Source organism: Xenopus laevis, chromosome 6L, assembly GCF_017654675.1.
Source record: "Xenopus laevis strain J_2021 chromosome 6L, Xenopus_laevis_v10.1, whole genome shotgun sequence".
Taxonomy (NCBI): domain Eukaryota; kingdom Metazoa; phylum Chordata; class Amphibia; order Anura; family Pipidae; genus Xenopus; species Xenopus laevis.
Window position 1 is genome coordinate 76516185 of NC_054381.1, and position 23726 is coordinate 76539910.

The 23726-nt window shown below is 38.9% G+C and overlaps 1 protein-coding gene across 10 annotated transcripts in view; it reads left to right on the forward strand.

Annotated features, from left to right (window-relative positions):
• The first annotated feature begins 325 nt into the window (after window positions 1–325).
• Window positions 326–23726, forward strand: part of LOC108719050 — a 48122-nt gene continuing 24721 nt past the window's right edge. Inside the window, exons 1-4 of one of the 10 annotated variants that reach the window (XM_018267647.2) lie at window positions 329–488; window positions 9787–9828; window positions 16930–16959; window positions 22731–22790. In XM_018267647.2, coding sequence (XP_018123136.1) covers window positions 354–488; window positions 9787–9828; window positions 16930–16959; window positions 22731–22790 — 267 coding nt within the window. In that variant the 5' untranslated portion in view covers window positions 329–353. Of the gene's footprint in view, window positions 497–9786; window positions 9829–16929; window positions 16960–22730; window positions 22791–23726 lie in introns of all 10 variants that reach the window. The other 9 variants (XM_018267648.2, XM_018267653.2, XM_018267651.2 and 6 more) reach the window with 9 other exon arrangements.

Consider the following 23726-nt stretch of genomic DNA (forward strand, 5'->3'; position numbering starts at 1 on the left):
TAAAATAACATCTGACTAGCTATTAGGAGCAAAGACACCAGTGGCATGATATTAGGAGCTATCGCCAAAAAACAGGGAAAAAACTAAGTGCTCTCGTCTCACAAGTGCTAACGAAAAGAGAAAACAATGTGTTAGTCACTTGCAGTCAATATTTATATATTTATTTTTTTTCACATAAAAGTAGGAGCTGCGAGCATAACAAAAATGTGAACACACATTCGCAGTACACCCTGCCCACTGCAGACTATTACAGTTTATTACTAGCCGCTTGCTTTCGCTCATCATTCGCCCAAGGCGGCTACGTGTAGCGTCACTGCTCTTAAATACACAAGCGTCACGCCCTGTCTCGCGTGATGAGACTTCCGACATCGGGATTTACAAAGGAGCTGGAAATTAATTGTTTTGTGGGACGTTTAAGCAACGATCAGGGACTGCGGTTTTTGTTAAGAAAATCGGGGCTGTCCAGCGAAAAGAGGAACTGTTGGGCGGTATGTTGGTAATTATTTATAGATTTGTTTATACCCACTAAACACCCTCCCCCTATCCTCTCAGGGGCACTGCACTACCTCATCCCCCAACCACTTTTCTCTGCTCTTCTTTGTACTTGCTCTCGCAGTTTTTGTGTATGATTCCACAGGTATTACCTGTTGTTCTCCGAGGCAACTGGCGTTTGCTGGGTGCAAGTTCAACAGTAACATACACTCTAAAATAGTGATGTCCAACCAACCCGGTGACATGAGTTTTAGTGCAGCAACATTTGGATGGCTACAGGTTAAGTGTACTGTCTACATAATTCAAACTGAGTTTCCACCATATATACTTTATACATGGAAATTGATTCAATGGCTCATCTAGTAAATATAATAATTGATGTCTGTGTATTTATTAGGAAAGAAACATAACAGATGTAGGACAGAATTTTGATTTTCAGAGTCCTACCACTGTTGCATTATAGATTGTGGGGTAGTCCCTGGCTGTCATTTTGTAACTATTGGGACTAAACTCCATGGGAGATTTTGTAGGATGGTGTCGGATCAACAGATTGCATCCTACAAGTTGAATGTAGTTACACGGGTCAGTATATAATGGGGCTTATAAAAAATCTGATGAAATGGCTGTTGGATGTAGATGCGTGGACAAACAACGCCATCAAACTTTATCTGATCCAACTTCACATTCTATAGGGCAGGGGTAGGCAACCCGCGGCTCTGAAGCCTCATGCGGCTCTTCATCCTACTTGCTGCGGCTCAGTCTTGTGGATTTGCCTGTCATGTTGTCTATTCAGCCCCTGATGGAGGCTTCTTGAGTGTGTGACCACAGTTAGCTAACCGCGGTCGCACACTCAGGAAGCCGCAAGCAGGTGCGAGGGCTGTATAGACGTCCCAGGAGTGACAGGCAAGACCGAGCCGCAGCAAGATGATTTATCATGGTCCTTACCGCGGTCACACACTCAAGACAAGAGAGGGAAGATCAGCATGGAGCTTCAGAAACAAAAGTTACATTAAACAGATGAGAACACTAGCATTTAATAGGGCTATTCATTGCTACATTTATTTCAAAGTAGGCCTACATATACAAACGACACTTCTGTTTGTTGTATTCTGTTGTAACAGTTACAATTAAAAAAAGGGTAAAACTTTTAAAAGTTTATAAGCTGTGTTATGTTTTGCGGCTCGAGACTATTGTTCTTCAGGGCAAGAGGGGGCAAAATGGCTCTTTTTATAGTAAAGGTTGCTGACCCCTGCTATAGGGGGATCAGATTTCGTGGGATCCTACAAATCTTGTTCAGTTGCATGCAGTTCCAATGGCATGAGCAGATAAAATCTGAGAAACTACAAAACTGAGAATGTTTTGTTTAAAAAAAAAAAAAAAAAATCAGTATATAAGGCTAAAATACGGCATTGTTTAAAATGTCAAAAACAGAAAAATATCCCAAAAACTCTGTAATAAAGTTAAAAAGCTAGTTTTTATTTAAAGGAAAACTATACCCCCCAAACAATGTAGGTCTCTATTAAAAGATACTGAGTAAAACAGCTCATGTGTAAAACCCTGCTTCATGTAAATGAACCATTATAATAATAATATACTTTTTTAGTAGTATGTGCCATTGGGTAATCATAAATAGAAAATTGCCATTTTAAAAAATAAGGGCCGCCCCCTGAGATCGTAAGATTCACTGTGCACACATACAAACCACATGTAAGGTCACATGAGCCAATTAACAGACAGAGTTCTACCTTTTGTTTCCTCACTTCTTCCTGTTGCAGTTAGTGTTGTAGTATTTCTGGTCAGGTGATCTCTGAGGCAGCACAGATAGTCACAAAATGGTGGTTCAAGGCAAGAGACGTAAAAGGGCAATATTTATGTAAATATATATTCCAGTTTGGTAAGATTCTTTAATATGTCGTTCAATTTGATATAAATTAATCTGTTGCTTAAGTATTCATTTTGGGGTATAGTTTTCCTTTAACATTAAGTTAAAAGAATAGGCATACAGGCCAACTGCTATTCCGCCTTAAGCGTTTCATACACTCTGGTACTTATTCATCGGCTATAAGCTGTTTAGGTGTATTGTAATAATCTAACTACCACTGTGAGTAGGAAAAACAATAGCTTATCTGAAAGCAGTTCCATCTAAAACATGACCAGGTAAAAGTATCTGAGATAGCTGCCTACATGGCTGCCTACACACCAATATTACAACAAAAACCGTTAAAACTGTTTAAGATAGAAATAAAAACTACAGCATAAAATCATGGCAAAATCCCTTTAAGTAATGTTTTTACATTTATTTTCTAGAGAGCCAGTGGTTTTTAGAAACTAGGGCAAAATTTTTCACAATTTAGGGGCAATGCCAATTTTTTTTTCACAGTGACATCAGGGAGTCCTAGTATTTTTATGCAAACAATTAGCAGATTTTTCATAATTCAGGGACAGAACATGGTCTAATTTAGAAGAAGACTGGGAGAAATTGACTCTGATCCTAACTTCGGTGTGTACAGGTTCTTTGTCAGTTCCACAGCAAAAAAAAGTTCACCAAAAAGTAATCTTTTTTTATTTATTTTTAATTATTCTAGTGGATCGCAGTGTTTTATGTGACGGCTATGTCTGGTATGGCCTGAGTTTTAAGGACAAACAAATGTCTCATTTAAGACATGGGTAAAATTACATAGTGTAACTCTTACAGTGGGGAGCACTGGAACAAGATAATCACTCGGGAACAAGGAACTCAGGAAAAGGTCGGCAGGTCATGCAGGGAGTACAAGAACAAACACAATGACTCGGCCCTGACCAAGGCTCAGGGCTGGGTTTATAAAGGGATGGTGATGAGGAAACACATGAGGGAAACGAGGTGGCTGGAGAATAGGGAGGAGACAACTATAGACCGGGAAAACACCCAAACCTATAGCATAGGGAACAGGAACAGCCGTTAGAGCCTCCAGTGGCTCATGGAGTAGATGCAGCACACAGGGAGCACAAGTCCCGGGCTGATCCTGACACATTGTAATATAGTAGTTAGGTTGAAAAATGACAAGTCCATCAAGTTCAACCTTTTAACTCTACTTTAACCTGCCTAACTGATGATCCAGAGGAAGGGGGGGGGAAACATTAAAACCTCTCCAATTTGCCTCAGGGGGGAGAAGACCCTGGATCAACATGTAATATGAGCTATCTTTCATAACCCTGTATTCCCTCTCTTGCTAAAAAGCCATCCAACCCCTTCTTAAAGCTATCTAATATATCAGCCTGTACTACTGATTCATGGAGAGAATTCCAAATCTTCACAGCTTTGTTCCAGTTTGTTCCAAAGAAGTCCGAAAAAACTTGGACCCAAAAACTCATAACTAAAAACACTATAACAGAAACAATTGCTGGCCATAACCAACCCATGTCTGACTGGATAAGTATGAGCCTCCAATCGGAGGGAAGTCCTGTGTCCCACAAATCGACTGAAGAGAAAGAGATTTAACGGTGAGTCCACAAAATCTCATTTTCTCCATTGTCAGCTTGGGGGACACAGGATACAGTGGGGATGTACCAAAGCTGTCCCCGAAGTAGGGCTGGAAGAGGCTCTAAGTGGAAGAAACCACTGCTGCCTGTAATACCTTCCTGCCAAAGTGAGTATCAGGTGCAAAAGAATCAAAGTGGTAGAATTTTGTGAAAGAGTGGATAGAAGTCCACGTGGCTGCCTATCACAGCTGTTCCGCTGAAGCCTGATTTCTGAATGCCCAGGAGATACTCATTCCCCTGGTGGAGTGAGCCCTGATTCTGTCAGGTGGTGTCTGCCCCTGAGCTGAGTAAGCTTTCTGAATAGTCTGCTTAATCTATCTTGAAATCGAAGACTTTGTGACTGCTGAACCTATATGAAGGCAAAATGAATCAGTCCAGCTTGCAGATTTTTTGAACTCTGTGTAGGTAGTATTTGAGGGCCCTTACAAGATCCAAGGAATGTAGAGCTACTTCCTTGGGGTTAGCCGAAGACAGACAAAACGTTGGAATAGCAATATCCTGATTGAGGTGGAAGGTCAAAACTACCTTCTTCCAAATGTGAGGTCCCATGTAGCCATTGGAGGTCGGATTGGGGGTGCCAGGTGGACTACCCCTTGCAGGAATGTCTTGACGTCGTGTAAGAGAGCCAGTCTTTTCTGGAATAGAACTGAGAGAGCCGACACCTGAGACTTAAAAGACTTTTCCAAATTGATGCACCACCCCAGTTCTCGTAACTTGGTCATGTAAGTGTGGAGTGAGTGTTTGGCTTCCTCTAGGGGCCTTGGTTAGTAGGTTGTCCAGGTATGGAGTTATGGACACACCTGCGTTTCTGATTACTGCCGTAACAGTCTCCATGATCTTGGTGAAGACCCTTGGGGCAGACATCAGACCGAAGGGAAGCAATGTGAATTGGTAGTGTTGGTTTTGAAAGGCAAAACAGAAGAATCTCTGGTGCGGGCGGAAAATTGGAACATGTAGGTAGGGGTCTTTGATGTCGAGTGAGGCAAGAAATTGACCTGGGCTCGTTGCGGCAATGGTGGATTTCAGTGATTCAGTCTTGAATCTTCCTGGGCGGATGGATTTGTTGAGCCCTTTCAGGTCTAGGACTGGGCGTACTGAACCGTCCTCCGGAACCACAAAGAGGTTTGATTAATATCCCTTTAAATTGTTCGCCGGGAGGGACAGGGGTAACTACACGTGCCTGGATGAGAGAGGCAATGCCCTCCTGAAAAGCTTTTGCGTTTTGCTGACATGAAGCCTTGACATGAAAAATCTTCGAGGAGGAAGGGAAGAAAATTCTATGTGGTATCCCCGTGTTACCAGGGACCCCGTCATGCCGAGGTGGATTTATCTGCTGGTCTGGAGGATGGTTTGCGGTTTTGCCAGGTGGATCTGGGTCTACCTCCAAAGCTCCCTCTGCCTGAGAAAGTCTGCTGAGTTGGAGAAAGTCTTGAACTTTTGCTCTGGGAGGGACAAAAAATCTTTCCCCTTCGAAAGGAAGTGCGTTCCTTTGGTTGTGGTAGCAATTAACAAATAATTTTGTCGAGTTCAGGACCAAAGAGTAGCTTACCCTTGAATGGAATGGAAGTTAATGGTCTGCTGACCACAATTTCATTCAGAGTACCCTACGGGCCGCTGCCGACAGTGCTGAAGTTCTGATGATTACTTGGGCAGCATCCAGAGAAGCTTCGCAAATGTAATTGTTTGCCTCTTTAATTTGAGCTGGCCATTGGGAAAGCTCATTGCGTGGGGCTCCAGAGAGAATTGCTTGGAGTGATGAGCCTGACCATGGCTGGATAGCTCTGCTTACCCAGGCTGTGGCTAAGACTGGGCGAAGGGATGTGCTCTATGCCGAGACCAGAGAGCGGAGCAGACCCTCCATCTTTTTGTCCATGTGGTCCTTGAAGGAGGATGCATCAGGGACTGGCAGGGCTGTGTTCCTGGAAAGTCTTGAGACTGGAGCGTCCACTGCTGATTTTTCAGTAACCTCTGTTTGGAAAGGATACCGTTTAAGGAGCCTGCAGTTTGCTTGAAACTGTCTCTCGGGTGTATCCCACTCATGTGGCTTCTCGCTCTCTCTCTCTTTCGGGCCGGAACTGGCTTTCCAGCCCACTCTCCTTCTGTGAAGAGAAGGAGAGAGTGAAGTGGCTGGATGGTCTGTGCTACAGGCACCCTGTGACCCCAAGTCAGATCCTTCGTTGAAAGAAGTCAGAACAACAGCCTACTCAGTGTAGGTGTGCTGCTATCCCCAGTAGTATACTTTAAAAAAGATGCAGAAAAAATACGTTCTCACTTCCTGAGGACACAACTAAAACTGAATAGGGCTCCTCCCCTGCAGGGGTATAGCCAGTGGAAGAGGAGCTAGTTCCTGCCTCCTAATGATACCAGCTATACCCCACTGTATCCTGTGTCCCCCAAGCCGACAATGGAGAAAACCCCTTCCGAATATTTAGATGGAACCTCCTTTTTTCTAATTGGAATGGGTGACCTTGCGTCAGCTGGAAAGACCTACTAGTAAACAAAGCTTTCGAGCATGTCCAAAGTGCGGCCCGGGGGCCAAATGTGGCCTGTCTTCAAATTTACACCGACCCTCAGCCTCCATCATGAAATTAACAATAGTGCGGCCCGCCAGCACAGTGCAATCAGGAATTCCCTTGCCTAGTCTATTGCGAACACCTTCAGCACATAGGCAGCAGATCATTTCACTAATGTGCCCAAATATTACTGCTACGGCTAGGCGATTCCTTGTTTAAATGAGTTAAATTATGTTAATGGTTCAAAGAATGTTAGGCTGAATGGTCGGCCCCCACACATTTTCAGCTCACCAAATCTGGCCCTCTTTGCAAAAAGTTTTGGACACCCCTGCATTAGAGAGATTATTATATGATCCCCTTGTGTATTTATACATAGTTATCATATCACCCCTTAAGCACCTCTTCTCCAGCGTGATCAACCCCAATTTGGCCAGTCTTTCGTCATAGCTAAGATTTTCCATACCTTTTACCAGCTTAGTTGCCCTTCTCTGTACCCTCTTTAGCTCACTAATGTCCTGGTTGAGCACTGGGGACCAAAACGGTACAGCTTATTCTAGATGGGGCCTTACCAGTGCTCTATATGGTGGAAGAATGACCCCTTCCTGCCTTGAATTAACGCCCCTTTTAATACAGCTCAAGACCTTATTTGTCCTTGATACTGCTGACTGGCATTGCTTGCTACAGCCAAGTTTATTATCTACAAGGACTCCAAGGTCCTTTTCCATTACGGATTATGTATATTTTTACATCCCAGGTGCATGACTTACATTTATCAACATTGAATCTCATTAGCCACTCAGCTGCCCAGATTGCCAGTTTGTCAAGATCCTGTTGCAAGGATGCTGCATCCTGGATGTAATTAATTGGGCTGCATAGTTTAGTATCATCTGAAAACACTGATACATTACTTGCAATACCTTCCCCTAAGTCATTAATGAACAAGTTAAACAAAAGTCACAATTTTTATTTAGGAGAAGGCAATCTGTGATCACTTTTAAGAGTTGTTTCAATTTCCTGTTCGCTCTTTATATTTGGGGTTTTATGTTCACTCTTTATATTTGGGGTTTTATGGAGTATAGAAACTTGACACCAATTGCCAGCAGTACCTTTCAAACTTCCCTTATTGAACCCTGCGATTTACATTTATTCATGTGATCATTATACAACTATGTTTTTCCTTAACCGAAAGGCATTTTGTTACTTGCCTTTTCACTTGTGAAAAGTCTTGGTTCCACAGCAAAGACAGGTCTGTTAAGCTGGTTTTATCTTACATTGTATCAAGTCTTAGCCATCAGGGCAGAGAATAATAAGGGTCAGGCAAACCCTGCTTTCAATAGCATAACATGTACAAATAACTTAAAAAACAGAAAATCCAGGCAGGACTTTCCCTGCATTTAAACTCTTAAGGGTGGTACAATCACAGACCGGAGAATTTCCTACACTCGCCCGAGTGGTGAAGCAAAAATTACTTTAGACTTATTTCTACAAGATACTGTATATTATGACCTGGATGAATGATAATCTTCATAGACAATCTGAGAAAATGGCTGCTGCCTCATCACTGGTACAAACAGTACATCGAGAATGGTGAAAAAGAGTTAAATAAGTAGCATGAATAGATAAAAATTATATTTTTCATTTACGAATAAAGCATAGTATGCAAAGTTACATTCATGGATGCATTTCACTATGTATTTTCCCCAAAATGCAGCAAGTCATTGGTATTGCAGCCACAAGCTGAGTTGAGCACATTGCAATTGCTCCTAATGCATTCAAATCAATCCAGATGCATTCTAGTTATAACCTGCACATTGCAATGAAAGGGGTGCAACTTGAGCATTTTGACTGTGGCAATGGTGTTGCAACCATTGTTAATAGTTGCATTCGCATGTGGTTTGCTTGGAGCAAGTAAGTTGCAGCAATTGCTATGGGAACTCTGGCATTCCCACAAGTCAAGGGTAATTTTAGGATTCCTAGCGTCCGTAGACACACTTGTGTGCTATTCATCAAAAAAGGCTGGATGGGCACATTGGCTCTCAGCATACGTACAGAGAAGAACCGAAAATATCAGTGGAGCAGGCACTCAGAATAAAGGCAATCTTCCACCAGGTTGTTCAAGCAGAGTAAAAAAGATTTATTGTGTTCACAGCCACGTTTTTCGTGTTACAAACACTTAGTCATAGGCTTAGTACAGGGAAGTACAAGGAGAGTATTTAGGCGCAAGTAGCATTTACGAATGGCATTGATACACACAGAACTTTGTGTCCATTTTTGCAAGCAGCTATTCTGGAAGTGTTTTTAAATGAGCCTTATTGTAGCTAAATACCTTAAATAGCAGCACTATAAAAATCTGCGGTACTAACTGGAAAAGGTGTGCAAAAGGGGTATGTAAATAGAGGAAAGTAGTGCATCCTTGGAAACTCATTTGCAGTGGGGTCCCATACTATATAAAGCATGACTGTCTGAAGAGGAGGGACTGTGTCTTACAGCGCAGAATGATTGAGAGGTTACCACTAGGTCTGTCATGAAATGCTTGGGGGCCACAGTGTGTATATGGTTTAAATGATGTAAAAATGTGTGTGTTTTTAGGTTATATAAAGCTATTGGAAATTAATGTTAAGATAAGGCAACCCTTTAATTAATGCAGAAGTACTGTATGTCTTTCTGGGGTCAACTCTTGATTCCCTTTCTGGAAGGGAGTAGATAGTCTACCATGTCCCGAGAATATGTAAATAAGATATACTGTAATTTATGACAGCATTGTTGTTTAAGGGGCAGCAAATTAACTTTTTAGGGGGTTATTTACTAAAATCCAAATTTATCTCATTATTTAAATAAAAAAACAACAACCAAACTCCCATACCCAATTTACCCTGAAAAAATCATACAAAAAATCGTTTGTATGTTTTTTATGGCTTCTTTCCCGAATCGTATGATTTTTTTTTTGAGTTTTTCAAAACCCAGCGCAGACCAAGATAACTTCCAATTAGGATAGGAACCTCTGTCATTGACTTATACACAACCTCAGCAGGTCTGAGATTGTGGAGTTTCGGATTTGGGCTTTTTGCAGCATTGGGCTTTAATACATTTCAAAGAATTTCAGTTTTAAAAAAAAAAAACATGGTTTGAGTTTTGTCCCAAAAAGCCAGACCAGATAACTTTCGCAGTTTAATAAATAATCCCCTAAATATTATGCAGACAATGGTATTCTAAGAGTATCTGCAATTGGTCTTTATTTTTATTTTCTGCATTTTGTTACCAGCAAACAAGAAACAAATTGGAAGTCAGAATGGAGGATGAACAGGTAAGAGACTAAATTAAAAGACAAGCAATTACAATAAATCTGTTATCATCCTATTTTCATATAGTGCATCCGTCAGTAAATTACAGAGATTATACACATTATTCACATCAGCCCCTGCCCCAGTGGAGCTTATAATTAAAAACACTGGGAGGCACATTTATCAAGGTTCGAATTTTGAATTCATGTTTTTTTTGTTTTGTTTTTTTTAACTCACATGAATTTGAGTTTACTCGAAATTAGATTATTTCAAAAATCGAATATGTAAATCTCGGATGAATTTTACTGCCCCGAAAACTCGAATTCGATTTGAATTCAACCAAACTCAAATCGAGTTTTTTCTCCAAAAAAAACTCGAATGTCAGGAAGGCTGAGACATCTTCAAATTGGTCACTGGACATCTGCCATTAACTTATACATGAATTCAGCAGGTTTTGGTGGCAATAGTCGAATTTGAATTCTTAAAGGGCCAGACTTTGATAAATCTTGAAAATAGAATTCAAATTTTTTTAAAAATTTCGAATTGAGTTTGGATAATTCCCTAATCCAATTTGACTTCTACCCTTAATGACTTTGCCCTTAAATATCCTTATGGTTTTTGTGATATTAGAGAACTTGTGGAAAACCAAAGCAGACCATGGAGAACATGGACAGTTAGGGTCCATAAATCTTTGGACAGAGACACCTTTTTTTCTAATTTTGGTTCTGTACATTACCACAATGATGCAGTTGAACTGCAGACATTCAGCTTTAATTCAGTGGGTTGATCAAAAAGATTGCAGAAAAATGTGAGGAACTAAAGCCTTTTTTTTTTTTTTTTTTTTTAGCACAATCACTTATTTCAGGGACTCAAAAGTAATTGGACAATTGACTCAAAGGCTATTTCACGGGCAGGTTTAGGCAATTCCTTCATTATGTCATTATCAATTAGGCCCTGGAGTTGATTTGAGGGGGGGGGTGCTTGTATGTGGCGATTTTGCTGTGAACAGACAACATGCGGTCAAAGGAGCTCTCCATGCAGGTGAAACAAGCCATCCTTAAGCTGCAAAAACAGAAAAAAAACCATCCGAGAAATTGCTACATTATTAGTAGTGGCAAAATCTACCGTTTAGTACAACCTGAGAAAGAAAGAAAGCACTGGTGAACTCAGCAACTGAAAAAGACCTGGACGTCCACAGAAGACAACAGTGGTGGATAATCGCAGAATCATTTCCATTGTGAAGAGAAACCCCTTAACAGACAAACAAGTGAACAACACTCTCCAGGAGGTAGGCATATCGATATCCAAGTCTACCATAAAGAGAAGACTACATGAAAGTAAATACAGAGGGTGCACTGCAAGGTGCAAGCCACTCCTAAGCACTCCTAAGCATCAAGAATAAAAAGGCTAGATTGGACAGCTCATGATCCAAAGCATACTAGATCCTCTATAAAACATGGCGGAAGCAGTGTGATGGCTTGGGTCAGCATGGCTGCCAGTGGCACTGGGACACTGTTTATCGATGATGTGACACAGGACAGATGCAGCCGAATGAATTCTGAGGTGTTCAGAGACATGCTATCTGCTCAAATCCAGTTAAATGCTGTCAAATTGATTGGAAGACGTTTCATAATGACACAAAACATACAGCCAAAGCAACCCAGGAGTTTATTAAAGCAAAGAAGTGGAATATTCTTGAATGGCCAAGTCGGTCACCTGATCTAAACCCAATTGAGCATGCATTTCACTTGTTGAAGACTAAACTTCAGACAGAAAGGCCCAAAAATAAACAGCAACTGAAAGCCGCTGCAGTAAAGGCCTGGCAGAGCATTAAAAAGGAGGAAACCCAGAATCTGGTGACGTTCAAGACTTCAGGCTGTCATTGCCAGCAAAGGGTTTTCAACCAAGTATTAGAAAAGAACATTTTATTTTTTAGCTTTTTAATTTGTCCAATGAAATTACATTTTTATGCAACTTTTTGTTCAGCCCACTGAATTAAAGTTGAAAGTCTGCAGTTTAACTGCATCTGAGTTGTTTTATTTCACAAAAAAAAAAAAAATTTGCCCCAGTACGCCCAACCAGAAAAATTCTGGTTTTAGTAAATAACCCCTTAATCTGTACTTTTGAGGAGGCATTGTCACTTACAATGCTGGAAAACTAATAAAGTTGAAAAAAAAAAGATACTCTTGAGTAGGTCCATCTACAACATACAAAATCGTATTTAATTATTAAAAGTGAACTTCCATTTGTTACTGTTAAAATCTGCTTCATCGTGGAGCATGATGCCTCCTACAGTGCACTTTTGTGATTGCAAATGGGGAGGGGTATCCAACAATTTGTTGTCCCAAAAAAAATAACACTGTACCATTGCTATACTGATCTTCTCTCTCTGTTGTTATTTGCCATTTTCTTCTTTCTCTTTCCAGCTTTCAAATGGGGGTTGCTACTGTTTATTACTCCCTCTTTCTAAACAAGTTTTTAGATCCCTAGAGCAAATTTTCCATTGAGATATACTTTATGTAGCCATGATGGACTTTATCTCAATATAATGAAGTCCAATGTAGTAGAGTGTCCTAACTGGAGATGCAGGGGCAATGGATTTATAGTAGTATGGGGAAGCATGTGCCTATATGTATCTGGGAATAGATTGGGGGCATGGAAGAAGACCAAGGAAGCAGGACAGTTTACCTGCTAAGAAAATATTACTATTAATGCTTGAAATACATTTCATGAAATACATTTTTAGCTTTTAATGGCATAGTTCAACTTTATGTAAGATTTTAGTATATTATCAAGTTTCAGTTCTTTATTTTAAATAGTTTTGAATTATTTCTTGTTCTTTTGTCACCTTACAGCTTTCAATTTAGGGTCACTGACCCTGGCACCCAAAATTCGTTATTGTGGAAGGTTCTAACATTCGATTTTGTTAAAACAGATTCCCTAATGCCTTTAAAGAGGCATTATTTCTCCTTCTTCCCAAATGGCATTAAAGAAGCAGTAGATCCCCTTGTTCAACACAAGTTTGATAAATAGGGCTTGTGCTTAATATTTTGCCTACTTGAGAAACTTGCCACAGGTGGCAGCGACCTGCTTTCGATTTTGCTTATATTGCCTACAAGATATTTTTTTTTTAAATTTCCTGAAATAAACAAGGCAAACCACATTATAGAGGGGGTTTATCTATAAACAGATAATTTTGCTGCAATTATTAAGGTCCTGACAAAAAAATGACTAAAATTCTACACCTTTGCTAGCAATGTAAATCACTGTAGGACAATTACTAAAATCGTGTGAAACATCCCTCACATAGTAAGATAGTAAGTAAGGTTGAAAAAAGACACACGTCCATCAAGTTCAACCTTTTAGTTTTTTTTTGTTTTTTTAATCTGCCTAACTGCTAATTGATCCAGAGGAAGACAAAAAAAACCCATCTGAAGCCTCTCCAATTTGCCTCAGAGGGGGAAACTATATATACGTGTGTGTGGGTGTGTGTGTGTGTGTATTTATCTATCTATCTATCTATCTGTATGTATGTATGTATGTATGTGTGTGTGTGTGTATAGAGATATAGAGATATAGAGATATAGAGACATAGAGACAGACAGACAGACACAAAATGGTTGCTGGTGTCCGCACTCTTTTCTTATTAGGGGTGCACGATCAATATTGTAGATAGTGGTGTGAAGGATCAGCACTCACCCATTAGCTTAGTGAATGAAGTGTTGTTTTATTGAATACACAACATTAGATCCGACCTTTCGGTCCCACCTGGGGACCTTTTTCAAGGATGGTGTGTAAATACATGTGAACGCTTAAATACCCACCCGCCCTTATGACGTCATGTGTCCATATACAAAATGCTGCTTCCAAAAAGTCCTTTTTTTTCTCTGTGTTCCAATGTGTCATAACCTTTTTGGTTCACAAGGTGTCAGTGTTACATTCCCCAGTGAAATCATAATAACATATTCCAGACACTTGTTACATAGTAGTCTTTTTGCTAAAAACAGTTAATTAGTAACAAAATTATTACCTTGAAACATTTGAAACATGTTACTCACAGATTGCAGGAGTCATTCACATCAAGTATTGTATTGCTATTATGTATATATTCTCCTGTGAAATACATAGTGAATAAAGTACCCACTCTTGTAAAATATAAGGATATTATAAGTTACCGAGGAGTTTCACGACCATATATACAGGTCATGGAACATTTTTTACAGGTCACGACATTTTATACAGGTCATGGAACTCCGAGGTGACTTCTAATATCCTCATATTTTGCAACTGGGGGTACTTTATTTATTATAATACACAAGTTTCAGTGAGTCATGTGACACAAATGACATCAGAACTCACCGTTTATAACTGATGACATCAAAACTCACCGTTTATAAGGATATAATTTACAAGATATTCATAGCTTTTGTGTATTATAAGGATATAACTGTATTTTAACTGTCTAGTGGTTTTTCCACAGTAGACTAACCCACATGGGCACTTTATGATGTAAATAACTCCTGTTGAGGTGCATGTTAATCTCTGTTTTATGACATATCTTTTGCCGTTCTTGGGTGCCTAAATTCTTTCCCCAGAATTAATGTGTTACGCAACCCGTACACCTGTATACACCTGGACAGAGAGTTAAAAAATGTTGTGCATTAGGGAGCATGTATTTCTTTACAGGATCAGATGGACTCAGATGCTCCTTAAGATTTGTGTTCCTGGCATAACTGAATCTAGGCCTTTTGGGGATTTTAGAGCTCAGACTGTCGTCCCTGGTTACAACTTCCCAATATTTAAGTATGATTTCCTTAGTGTCTTTACTCTGGGGATTGTATTTACTTATGTGATAAAGATCATTGTTGTTATCCCTCCTTGTCTCTTGTGGTTTATTCTGCAACAAATGCTTGTGTTCAAGTGCTTGGACCGTATTAATTGTATCCATAATTAATTGTTTAGGGTACCCCCTTTCCAGGAATTTATCCCCCATCTTTTTTAGGTCCTCTATGCATTGTTCTGGATCACTGTCTTCTGACCACCCTTATCATTTGGGACTTTGGTAAAGAATTAAGGAGGTGCCTGGGTTGATGGCTGCTATAATGCAACAACGTGTTTCTATCTGTGGCTTTGGTATATATGCAAGTTTGTAGTCTCCCTTTGTACTTGTATATTTCAACATCCAAAAAATTGATCTGTTGCAGACTGTAGTTTAATGTTAACCTGACTGGTGTATTTAGAGCATTGAGGCTATTGATATATCCTTCCAGTCTGTTGGGGCCGACCATATGAAAAACAGGTCATCTATAAAGCGTCTATAGAAACTGCCATATTTCTTGAAAAGCTCATGTCCATATATATATTGATCCTCATAAGCACACATAAACGCGTTAGCATACACAGGAGCTACTTTCGAGTCCATTGCGGTGCCCGTCCGCTGAATGTAAAAATTGGTTTCGAACTTGAAATAATTCTTTTGGAGCACAAATTCAAGTAGCTCAAGTGTATATTCTATGCATGGACCCTTGTATGTGGGATTTTGTGTTACCAATTTCTGCACTGCTTCGATCCCCATTGTGTGTGGAATGCATGTGTACAAGCTTTGGACATCCATAGTGACCATTATTAAATTCTCTATAGGCAGATCAATACTCTCTACCACATTTAAAAAATCAGTCGTATCTTTTAGATAACTGCTTGTAGAACTAATACAGGGTTGCAACAGAATGTCTAAATATTGTGCAATTTTTTCATTCAATGAATCTGTGGAAGAAATTATGGGGCGCCCTGGTGGTCTTTCAGGGTGTTTATGAATTTTAGGTAAATTACGGGCAACACTGGGTATTTGTGTATTAAGTAACCCCTCCCAATTCCTTAGAAAGCCAGCCTTGGGATATTCCCATATCTATAAGGGCTTTTAATTCACCCTTAAATTTGTCAGTTGGATCAAATGTTAATTTACCATAATTGTCAGTATTGGAGAGCTGTGACATAATCTCCATCCTATAATAAGAATAGTCCATTATCACCTCCTTTGTCCGCATTCTTTATGATAATGTCATTGTTATCTCTGAGACTTTTAATTGCCTCCTTTTCAGCGTGGGTTAAATTACCCTTCCATTTCCATATATAGTGACTTGCAGACAAAGTTATTTAGGAACCGATGAAAAATCTTTATTGAGGCATTGGTGGTGGGGGGATATTAGGTCAACGTTTCGGTCTGTTCCGCTTTACAAGGACCCACACTCCAGTCTTCGTGAAAGTGTCAATATTTATTCATACTTCAAAATTGACACTGCTGGAGTGCGGGTACTTGTTGAAGACTGAACTTCGGACAGATAGACCCACAAACAAACAGCATCTGAAAGCCACTGTAGTAAAGCCCTGGCAGAGCATTAAAAAGGAGGAAACCCCCCCCCCCCAAGTATCTGGTGATTTCCATGAGTTCAAGACTTCAGGCTGTCATTGTCAGCAAAGGGTTTTCAACCGAGTATTAGAAATGAACATTGTGTATTCAGTTTTTTAATTTGTCCAATTGCTTTTGAGCCCCTGAAATGAAGTGATTGTGTTAAAAAAAAAAAGGCTTTAGTTCCTCACATTTTTTTTGCAATCTTTTTGCAAACCTACTGAATTAAAGCTGAAAGTCTGCAGTTCAACTGCATCTGAGTTGTTTGATTTAAAATGCATTGTGGTAATGTACAGAACCAAAATTAGAAAAAAATTGTCTCTGTCCAAAGATTTATGGACCTTACTGTAAGTCAATGGGAGAGGTCCCTATCCTATTTGGAATTTTCTGTGGTCTGCGCTGGAATTAGCCCAAAAAGCCGACTTTCGAACTTTTCGGGCAAAAATCAGAAAAATTCGCGATTTTCAGAGAGAGAGGCTGAAAAAACCATATGATTCTGATTTTTGCTCAATTGCTTTCATGTTTGTCCCCAATCTGATTTAAATTATGCTTTTTTAAATAATAAATAAGTTCCAATCTGGATTCTATTAGCTTTTTTAGAAATGCGTAATTTCCAGAATTCTCTCTTCAAGCTAAAAAAAGAAATTTCAGTTCAAGGGTATTTTGATATTGCTCTAAAACTGATGCTTATTTATCCACTCTTTTCTTTTTATTGTAGAATAATAAAGGTGAAAAGAAAAATGAAAAGGTAATTGAAATATAAGTTATATGGACATAAAGGTAAGCAATAACACTTACACATCAGGGAAATCAAATATGAGTTGAAAGCAATCATTTTGGGTACCCCTTGCCAAATTACATGTTTAGTTAAATTTGTATGTGAAAAGTAGCAAATAACTACTGCAGACATCAACAATATTTTAATGTACAGATACATTTTATTTCACAAATGTTAAAAAATAGGAGCAAATACTGTTTCACAATGGCATTCATAATTTAGTGGAATCCGTTATTTTCTCTTTATGTAGATTGTTTCTTGTGCCACTGGCTGCCATACATCCCCAAAGCAAAATGAATCCACCCTACGTTTAACATATTGCTCCTCTTTTTCTCCAAACTAACCTTTTTGATTGTGGCCAGAGTTAACTTTTTACTTCATCACTTATTTCCAAAAGGCCTCTTGTTTGTCTTAGTGCTGTTTTGCGTACCTCAGAATGTTGTCTAAAGTCACAGGTGAACCTTCCCTTCTGATGACTCTTCCATGCAGGTCATGATTGTGCAAGTGTGTATGTTTTACTCAGACATTTCTGCATGTGGTAATTAGGCTCAAGGATTTTGCAAAAACAGTGTTGATCAAGTAGAAGGTTATCCTAACTTTTCCAAATGCAACTATTACTTTAAAATGTAACTGTGAGTTAACATTTGTAATATGTTTTTATAAAGCACACTGATTACAGCAGTAGTTGTTTCCTACTTTTCACTTAAACTAAATATGTAATATGTCAATGGGTGCCCAAATTTAGCATTTAACTGTATACAGTACCTACTGTACATGCATAAAAATGTGATGAGTATAAATTGAGCCATACTTAGTTCGTAAACATTTACAGCATAATTGTATGCTTTAAATGCAATTATGCATCTTTGGTGATGGTATGCTGTTTTCTTCACTCAGATTCATTATTAGCATGCTGTTTTGTTTTATACTATGGTGATCACTGTACTATGTTGGGCCTTTCGGTAACTGTACTATTTTTCTTGGTGTTTAATATACATGTATATGCTTGTGATCACTCTACAATTTTTTGCTTTTTTTCTGGGAGTCACTGTACAATATAGGGTTCACTGTAATGTGTAGAGGATACTTTTTTTCAACGGATGATTGTGGCACACATCCATATATATGGAAATGTTATTTTGGTACCCATTCGTTGATAACATTAGTATTATATTAAGATATAGTTGCTAATGATTCATACTGTAAGAACAGTATCAGTCAAAAATCAATGAATAGTCACACTAAAGCTGTTCCTGATAATTTGTTAAGAAAGCATTGTAATGGATCACTGAATATGTGATAATGTTATTGAAACGTCCAGTCTCAAAAATGACCCCAGATGCAGTTTTGTAGTAAACACATTCTATTATTGATTATATTGTAGAAGCTGGACCATATCAAATAAAGTGTAATGTTTATCAGAAGCAGATTGGTCCTTGAATCAATTGCTGCATTTTCCCCACACCGTTCTATTGCAAGTATATGCACCCAGACCCAACCTACCAGCCTCCTATGATATCACTTACCTACATGTTTCATTTTACTGGGCACCCAACTTTTACACTCTAAATGCTGACAAGCCAGCACTGGGTCTGTCTGGTGGGTCATGTCCTCGGGCCTACAATTCTTGAAGAAATGACTGGGGAGTTGTGGGAATCGACTCTGCATTAAATGCTTCAACTATCTATAGGCCCACTCAAGACAGGGTGGCTACAGAGGCAAGGTCCCACTCAACACATCAAAAAATAAGGGCCTTTCAGTTTGGTGCAACTTTGTTCTGTTTCCACCATACTTAGAATAGAAAAGTGCATGGCCTGAACCCAACATATTTCTGCAGAGCAGAACCCAGTATATTGCTACCTCACACAGCATGTGCACTTAAAATAGAAGCACACCATCTGAACCTAATATGTTTCTGCAGAGCAAATGGAGGTTGCTGAAAAAAGGAGGAACACCTTATAGTATATTGGCAGTCTGGACAGACATCCATATTCCCTTCCCAAACAGTTCCTTCCATGAACCAGTGGGTCTGCAAACAGCAAGAACACAGAGACCATGTTTAGTTATAATATGCAAGTAGCCATTTAAACTTATATTGTACGATCCTGTGCTTGCAGAAACAGCAGGCACAAAACCATTCATATGCTTGTAGGAAGCCATGTCCCATCTTTTTCATTCAAATTGCTATGATGTGAACTACGGTGCTGGTCTGGTCAATCCCATAGGTGGCAACGAGAAATTGGTAATTTTGCATTAGATGTAAGCATTTGAAAAGGGTTTTAGGATTACCTGTGTACGCTGATAAAACTATTTGGGTGCAAGAACCGTAAATGTGAAAGTGCCTGCGAAATAAAAGGGTTTAGTGATTGCAGTGTTCTAATTTTCTTGGGGCAAAGCATGTATGCTATATACAGTAGTAAAGTATTTAAATGGGGTTGCTGTGTCAAACACTAATTGTCCCACTGTGCTAGTGTGGGGGGGGGCTGAACCATAGATTACTGGGACCATTGTGAGACATTAAGTGGCATATTTATCAAGGGTTGCATTTCGAATTGAAAAAAACGTTGAAAATTTGAATTCAAAAAGACCAACCAAAATTAAGTTGGTTTTCTTTTGGTCGAATAGGTCAGTTTTTCAATCGAATAGGTTGTATTTGGCCGAATTCGAATCGTACAAATCGAAGGAATAGCATATTCGATTCAAAGTTTTTACCAAAAAAAACTTTGATTTTTCAAAGTCCACCAATTGACTCCAAATAGGTTCTAGGAGGTCCCCCATAGGCTAAAACAGCAATTCGGCAGGTTTTAGATCGCAAATGGTCGAAGTTGAATTGTTAGAGACATTACATGATAAATTTCAATAATCGAATTTTCTATTTTTTTTTTCGAATCGAATTCGGACTATTCCCTAGTCGAAGTTCACAAAAAATATCTTGAAATTCAAATTTATTTCATTCGAATATTCACCTCGACCTTTGATAAATCTGCCCCTACATGTATTGTACTGATAGTTCGTACCAAACCAGCTCCATTAGAGACATGGATCATTGTGACGTTAGCTGCTGTGAATGACTGCCATTAGTTAGTGGCAGTCACTATGTCAGTTGTTGTCAGGAATTGTTCAGAATAAAAATAAAAACTGGGTAAAAAGGTTGTGCGAAAGAAAAAAAATGTTTCTGATATAGTGTTAGCCAAAAATATAATCTATAAAGGCTGGAGTGACTGGATATCATAATATGACATAATAGCCAGAACAGTACTTCCTGCATTTTTTTTTTTTTTTTTTTTTTTACACTGAACTGTTCCTTAAAAGGGCAAATGTTTTTAGTTAATGGGTCTCACTGTCCCTCTGGTTGGAGGGTCTCTCTGACATTGTTGGGAGTCACTTTTCCATTATTTACAGCTGTATACTGCACCAGCTGACTGAGGCTAGCGGTATACGTTTTTTTTTCTCTATCGTTGTATTTCATGTGAAACAAAAAACGCCCTGAGGTTTTTAGCTTGAAAACATTAGGGCATATTGATCAATAACCACCTGTATTTATAGTGCAGGCTGTTTCCGTTACTGTCAGAAGAAGTTGGCATGGGTAGATTTGGGCATTTCAATATTGGCTAAAATGTGGGACAGTTCTTCTACAGTTAAGTTTGCCATAAACATGAAGCTGAACAGTGTAGCAGAAAAGAGATAGTTACTCATTTCAGGTAGCTGATTCCTTCCAGAGTGGCAAATGCCACATGTCTTTTTCTCCACCAGTGTAAAAGTGCCACTCTGCCTAATATGCCCTTTGTTTTTTCCACATTGTCAGGAGCTTCATCTGCACATATGTGTGAGTGATGAGTGACATCCCTACAGTGAACACCAACCATTTGTTTTTTGTGTGCTACAACCATTAAAGGAATTGTTCAGTGTAAAAATAAAAACTGGGTAAATAGATAGGCTGTGCAAAATAAAAAAATGTTTCTAATATAGTTAGTTAACCAAAAATGTAATGTATAAAGGCTGGAGTGATTTGATGTATAACATGTCAGTCAGAACACTACTTTTCAGCTCTCTTGGTTTACACTGACTGGTTACCCTGGTTACCAGGCAGTAACCAATCAGAGACTTGAGGGGGGGCACATGAGTCATATCTGTTGCTTTTGAATCTGAGCTGAATGCTGAGGATCAATTGCAAACTCACTGAACAGAAATGTACCATGTGGCCCCCCTTCAAGTTGCTGACTAGCTCAGAGTTATAGAGCTGAAAAGCAGGAAGTTGGATTCTGGCTGTTTTATTAGACATCTGTTCACTCCAGCCTTTATACTGTATATTACATTTTTGTCTAACTATATTAGAAACATTTTTTATTTTGCACAGCCTATCTATTTACACAGTTTTTATTTTCACACTGAACTATTCCTTTAATGTGGGTATGGTCTTAACTTGTAATAACATAGGTTTGGTTAGCGCAAGGTCACACGTGGCATTTTTATGTGAGTTTTTAAAAACATACAGCCGAGTGTAAATAAGCAAAAAAATTAAGCCCTATTGAAAATAATGGAATACACATTATAGCAATTCCCACGGGTCGCTTGCTAGCCTATAGCCGCCACAAGACGCCAGTATTTGCGTTTTTTAGCAGATACGCCAAGGAAACCAAGGGTTTGGAAATACACTTTGCTGAAATATATATTTAAGGCATTGTATGCTGGTGATGTAATTATATTGCGTATTGACAATCGGTCAAATAAAAGTTTACTAAAATTCTTCTGAGTGGAATTGTGGGGAATGAGAAAAAACAGAAATGCATGTTGGGAAAAGAAAACTTCAGGCTGAAAAACGCATATTATCATGCGCGTGTGGTTTCATTGGCGTATTTATGCCAGTCAGATCACTACTTCCTGCTTTTCGGCTCTCTTGGTTTACACTGAATGGTTACCGTGGTTACCAGGCAGTAACCAATCAGAGACTTGAGGGGAGGGCCACATGGGTCATTTCTGTTGCTTTTGAATCTGAGCTGAATGCTGAGAATCAATTGCAAACTCACTGAACAGAAATGTACCATGTGGCCCCCCTTCAAGTTGCTGACTAGCTCAGAGTTATAGAGCTGAAAAGCAGGAAGTTGGATTCTGGCTGTTTAATTAGACATTTTTTTCACTCCAGCCGTTATAGTTTACAGTTCTGGCTAACTAACTATATTAGAAACATTTTTTATTTTACACAGCCTATCTATTTACACCGTTTTTATTTTCACACTGAACTGTTCCTTTAAAGAGAGGCAGTGTTCAACACTGGCTTCCATTATCAGAAAAATTCCGGCCTTATGTACCACAGAAGTTGGGCTGCACTGCTCTAGGGTTTTACTAACACTGAGCAGATTGGCATCCTGTTATTAACCCTTCGTATAGAAGCCAGGTGATGACTTGTCTGTGTTTTGTCAAAAGAGAAATATTTAACTATCTTGAAGTGGAGTAAAAAAAAAAAACCTGAATTGTCTAAAAGACATGCATGGTTTCATGCAAATAAAATTATAATCTAAATGCTAATTGTACAAATGACTTGAGATGGATAGAAAATAGTTTGGGCAGCCCAGTGATCTAATTCCTGTTGGTAGACCTATGAGAAAATGACAATGGAATATTCACAATGTGTATGCAGAAAACACAGTTATAGCAGAAAATCACTAAATCACTGTGAGTAGGATTTATCTGTTGAAGATTAAGTAATTTTACCAGTTTCTTTTATTTTTTTATTTACACAGAAAAAAGATGACTTGATTGCACAAGAATTTCAAAACAATGCAGATTTTCTTGATTATTTGGTAAGGTAATGTTTTCTCAGTTTTAGGGTGGTGGCAGACCTGGCTACTGGGGGAGCAACAAATCGCTTCTTCTTCGGACAATTAATCTCCCCCAGTAGCCATGTCTGCCACCACCCCTAAAGGATAATTCTATCCTGCTTTTTTTGTATAATCATACAACATCACAATTTTCGTATTGTAAAACAATATATATTCATAATACACAAAAGCCATGAATATTTTGTAAATGATATCCTTATAAACGGTGACTAGTGATGTCATCAGTTATGAACGGTGAGTAGTGATGTCATTTTGGTCACATGACTCGCTAAAACTTGTGTATTATAATAAATAAAGTACCCCTTGTTGGAAAATATATGTAACAATTCTTTATGTAAACATCTCCTGTGCCTTGGTTTCAAACTGTGTACTAAATCCTCCCCTGCCAACTGCTTGGCACACAGTCTGAAACCAAGGCACAGGAGATGTTTACACAAAGAATTGTTACTAAACAGAGAGGTAAAATTCCTTTTTTACTATGATTAGAGGTAAATAAGTTAAGGACCACCATGTGGGGTTTTACCTTGACGTGGTATGGTGGCTTATCAATATTATGATCATAACTTTGTAACAAAAAAACCCTGTTTCAAAATTACATGCACTTGCATATTTACTTGAATCATTAAAGGGATACTGTCATGGAAAAACATGTTTTTTTACAAAATGTATCAGTTAATAGTGCTACTACAGCAGAATCCTGCATTGAAATCCGTTTTTCAAAACAAGAAATGGATTTTTTTATATCTAATTTTAAAATTTGCTGTGGGGCTAGACATTTTGACATTTCCCAGCTGTCCTCAGGTCATGTGACTTGTGCTCTGATAAACTTCAGTCACACTTTACTGCTGCACTGCAAGTTGGAGTGATGTCATTACCCCTCCCTCCTACAAGCTGCTG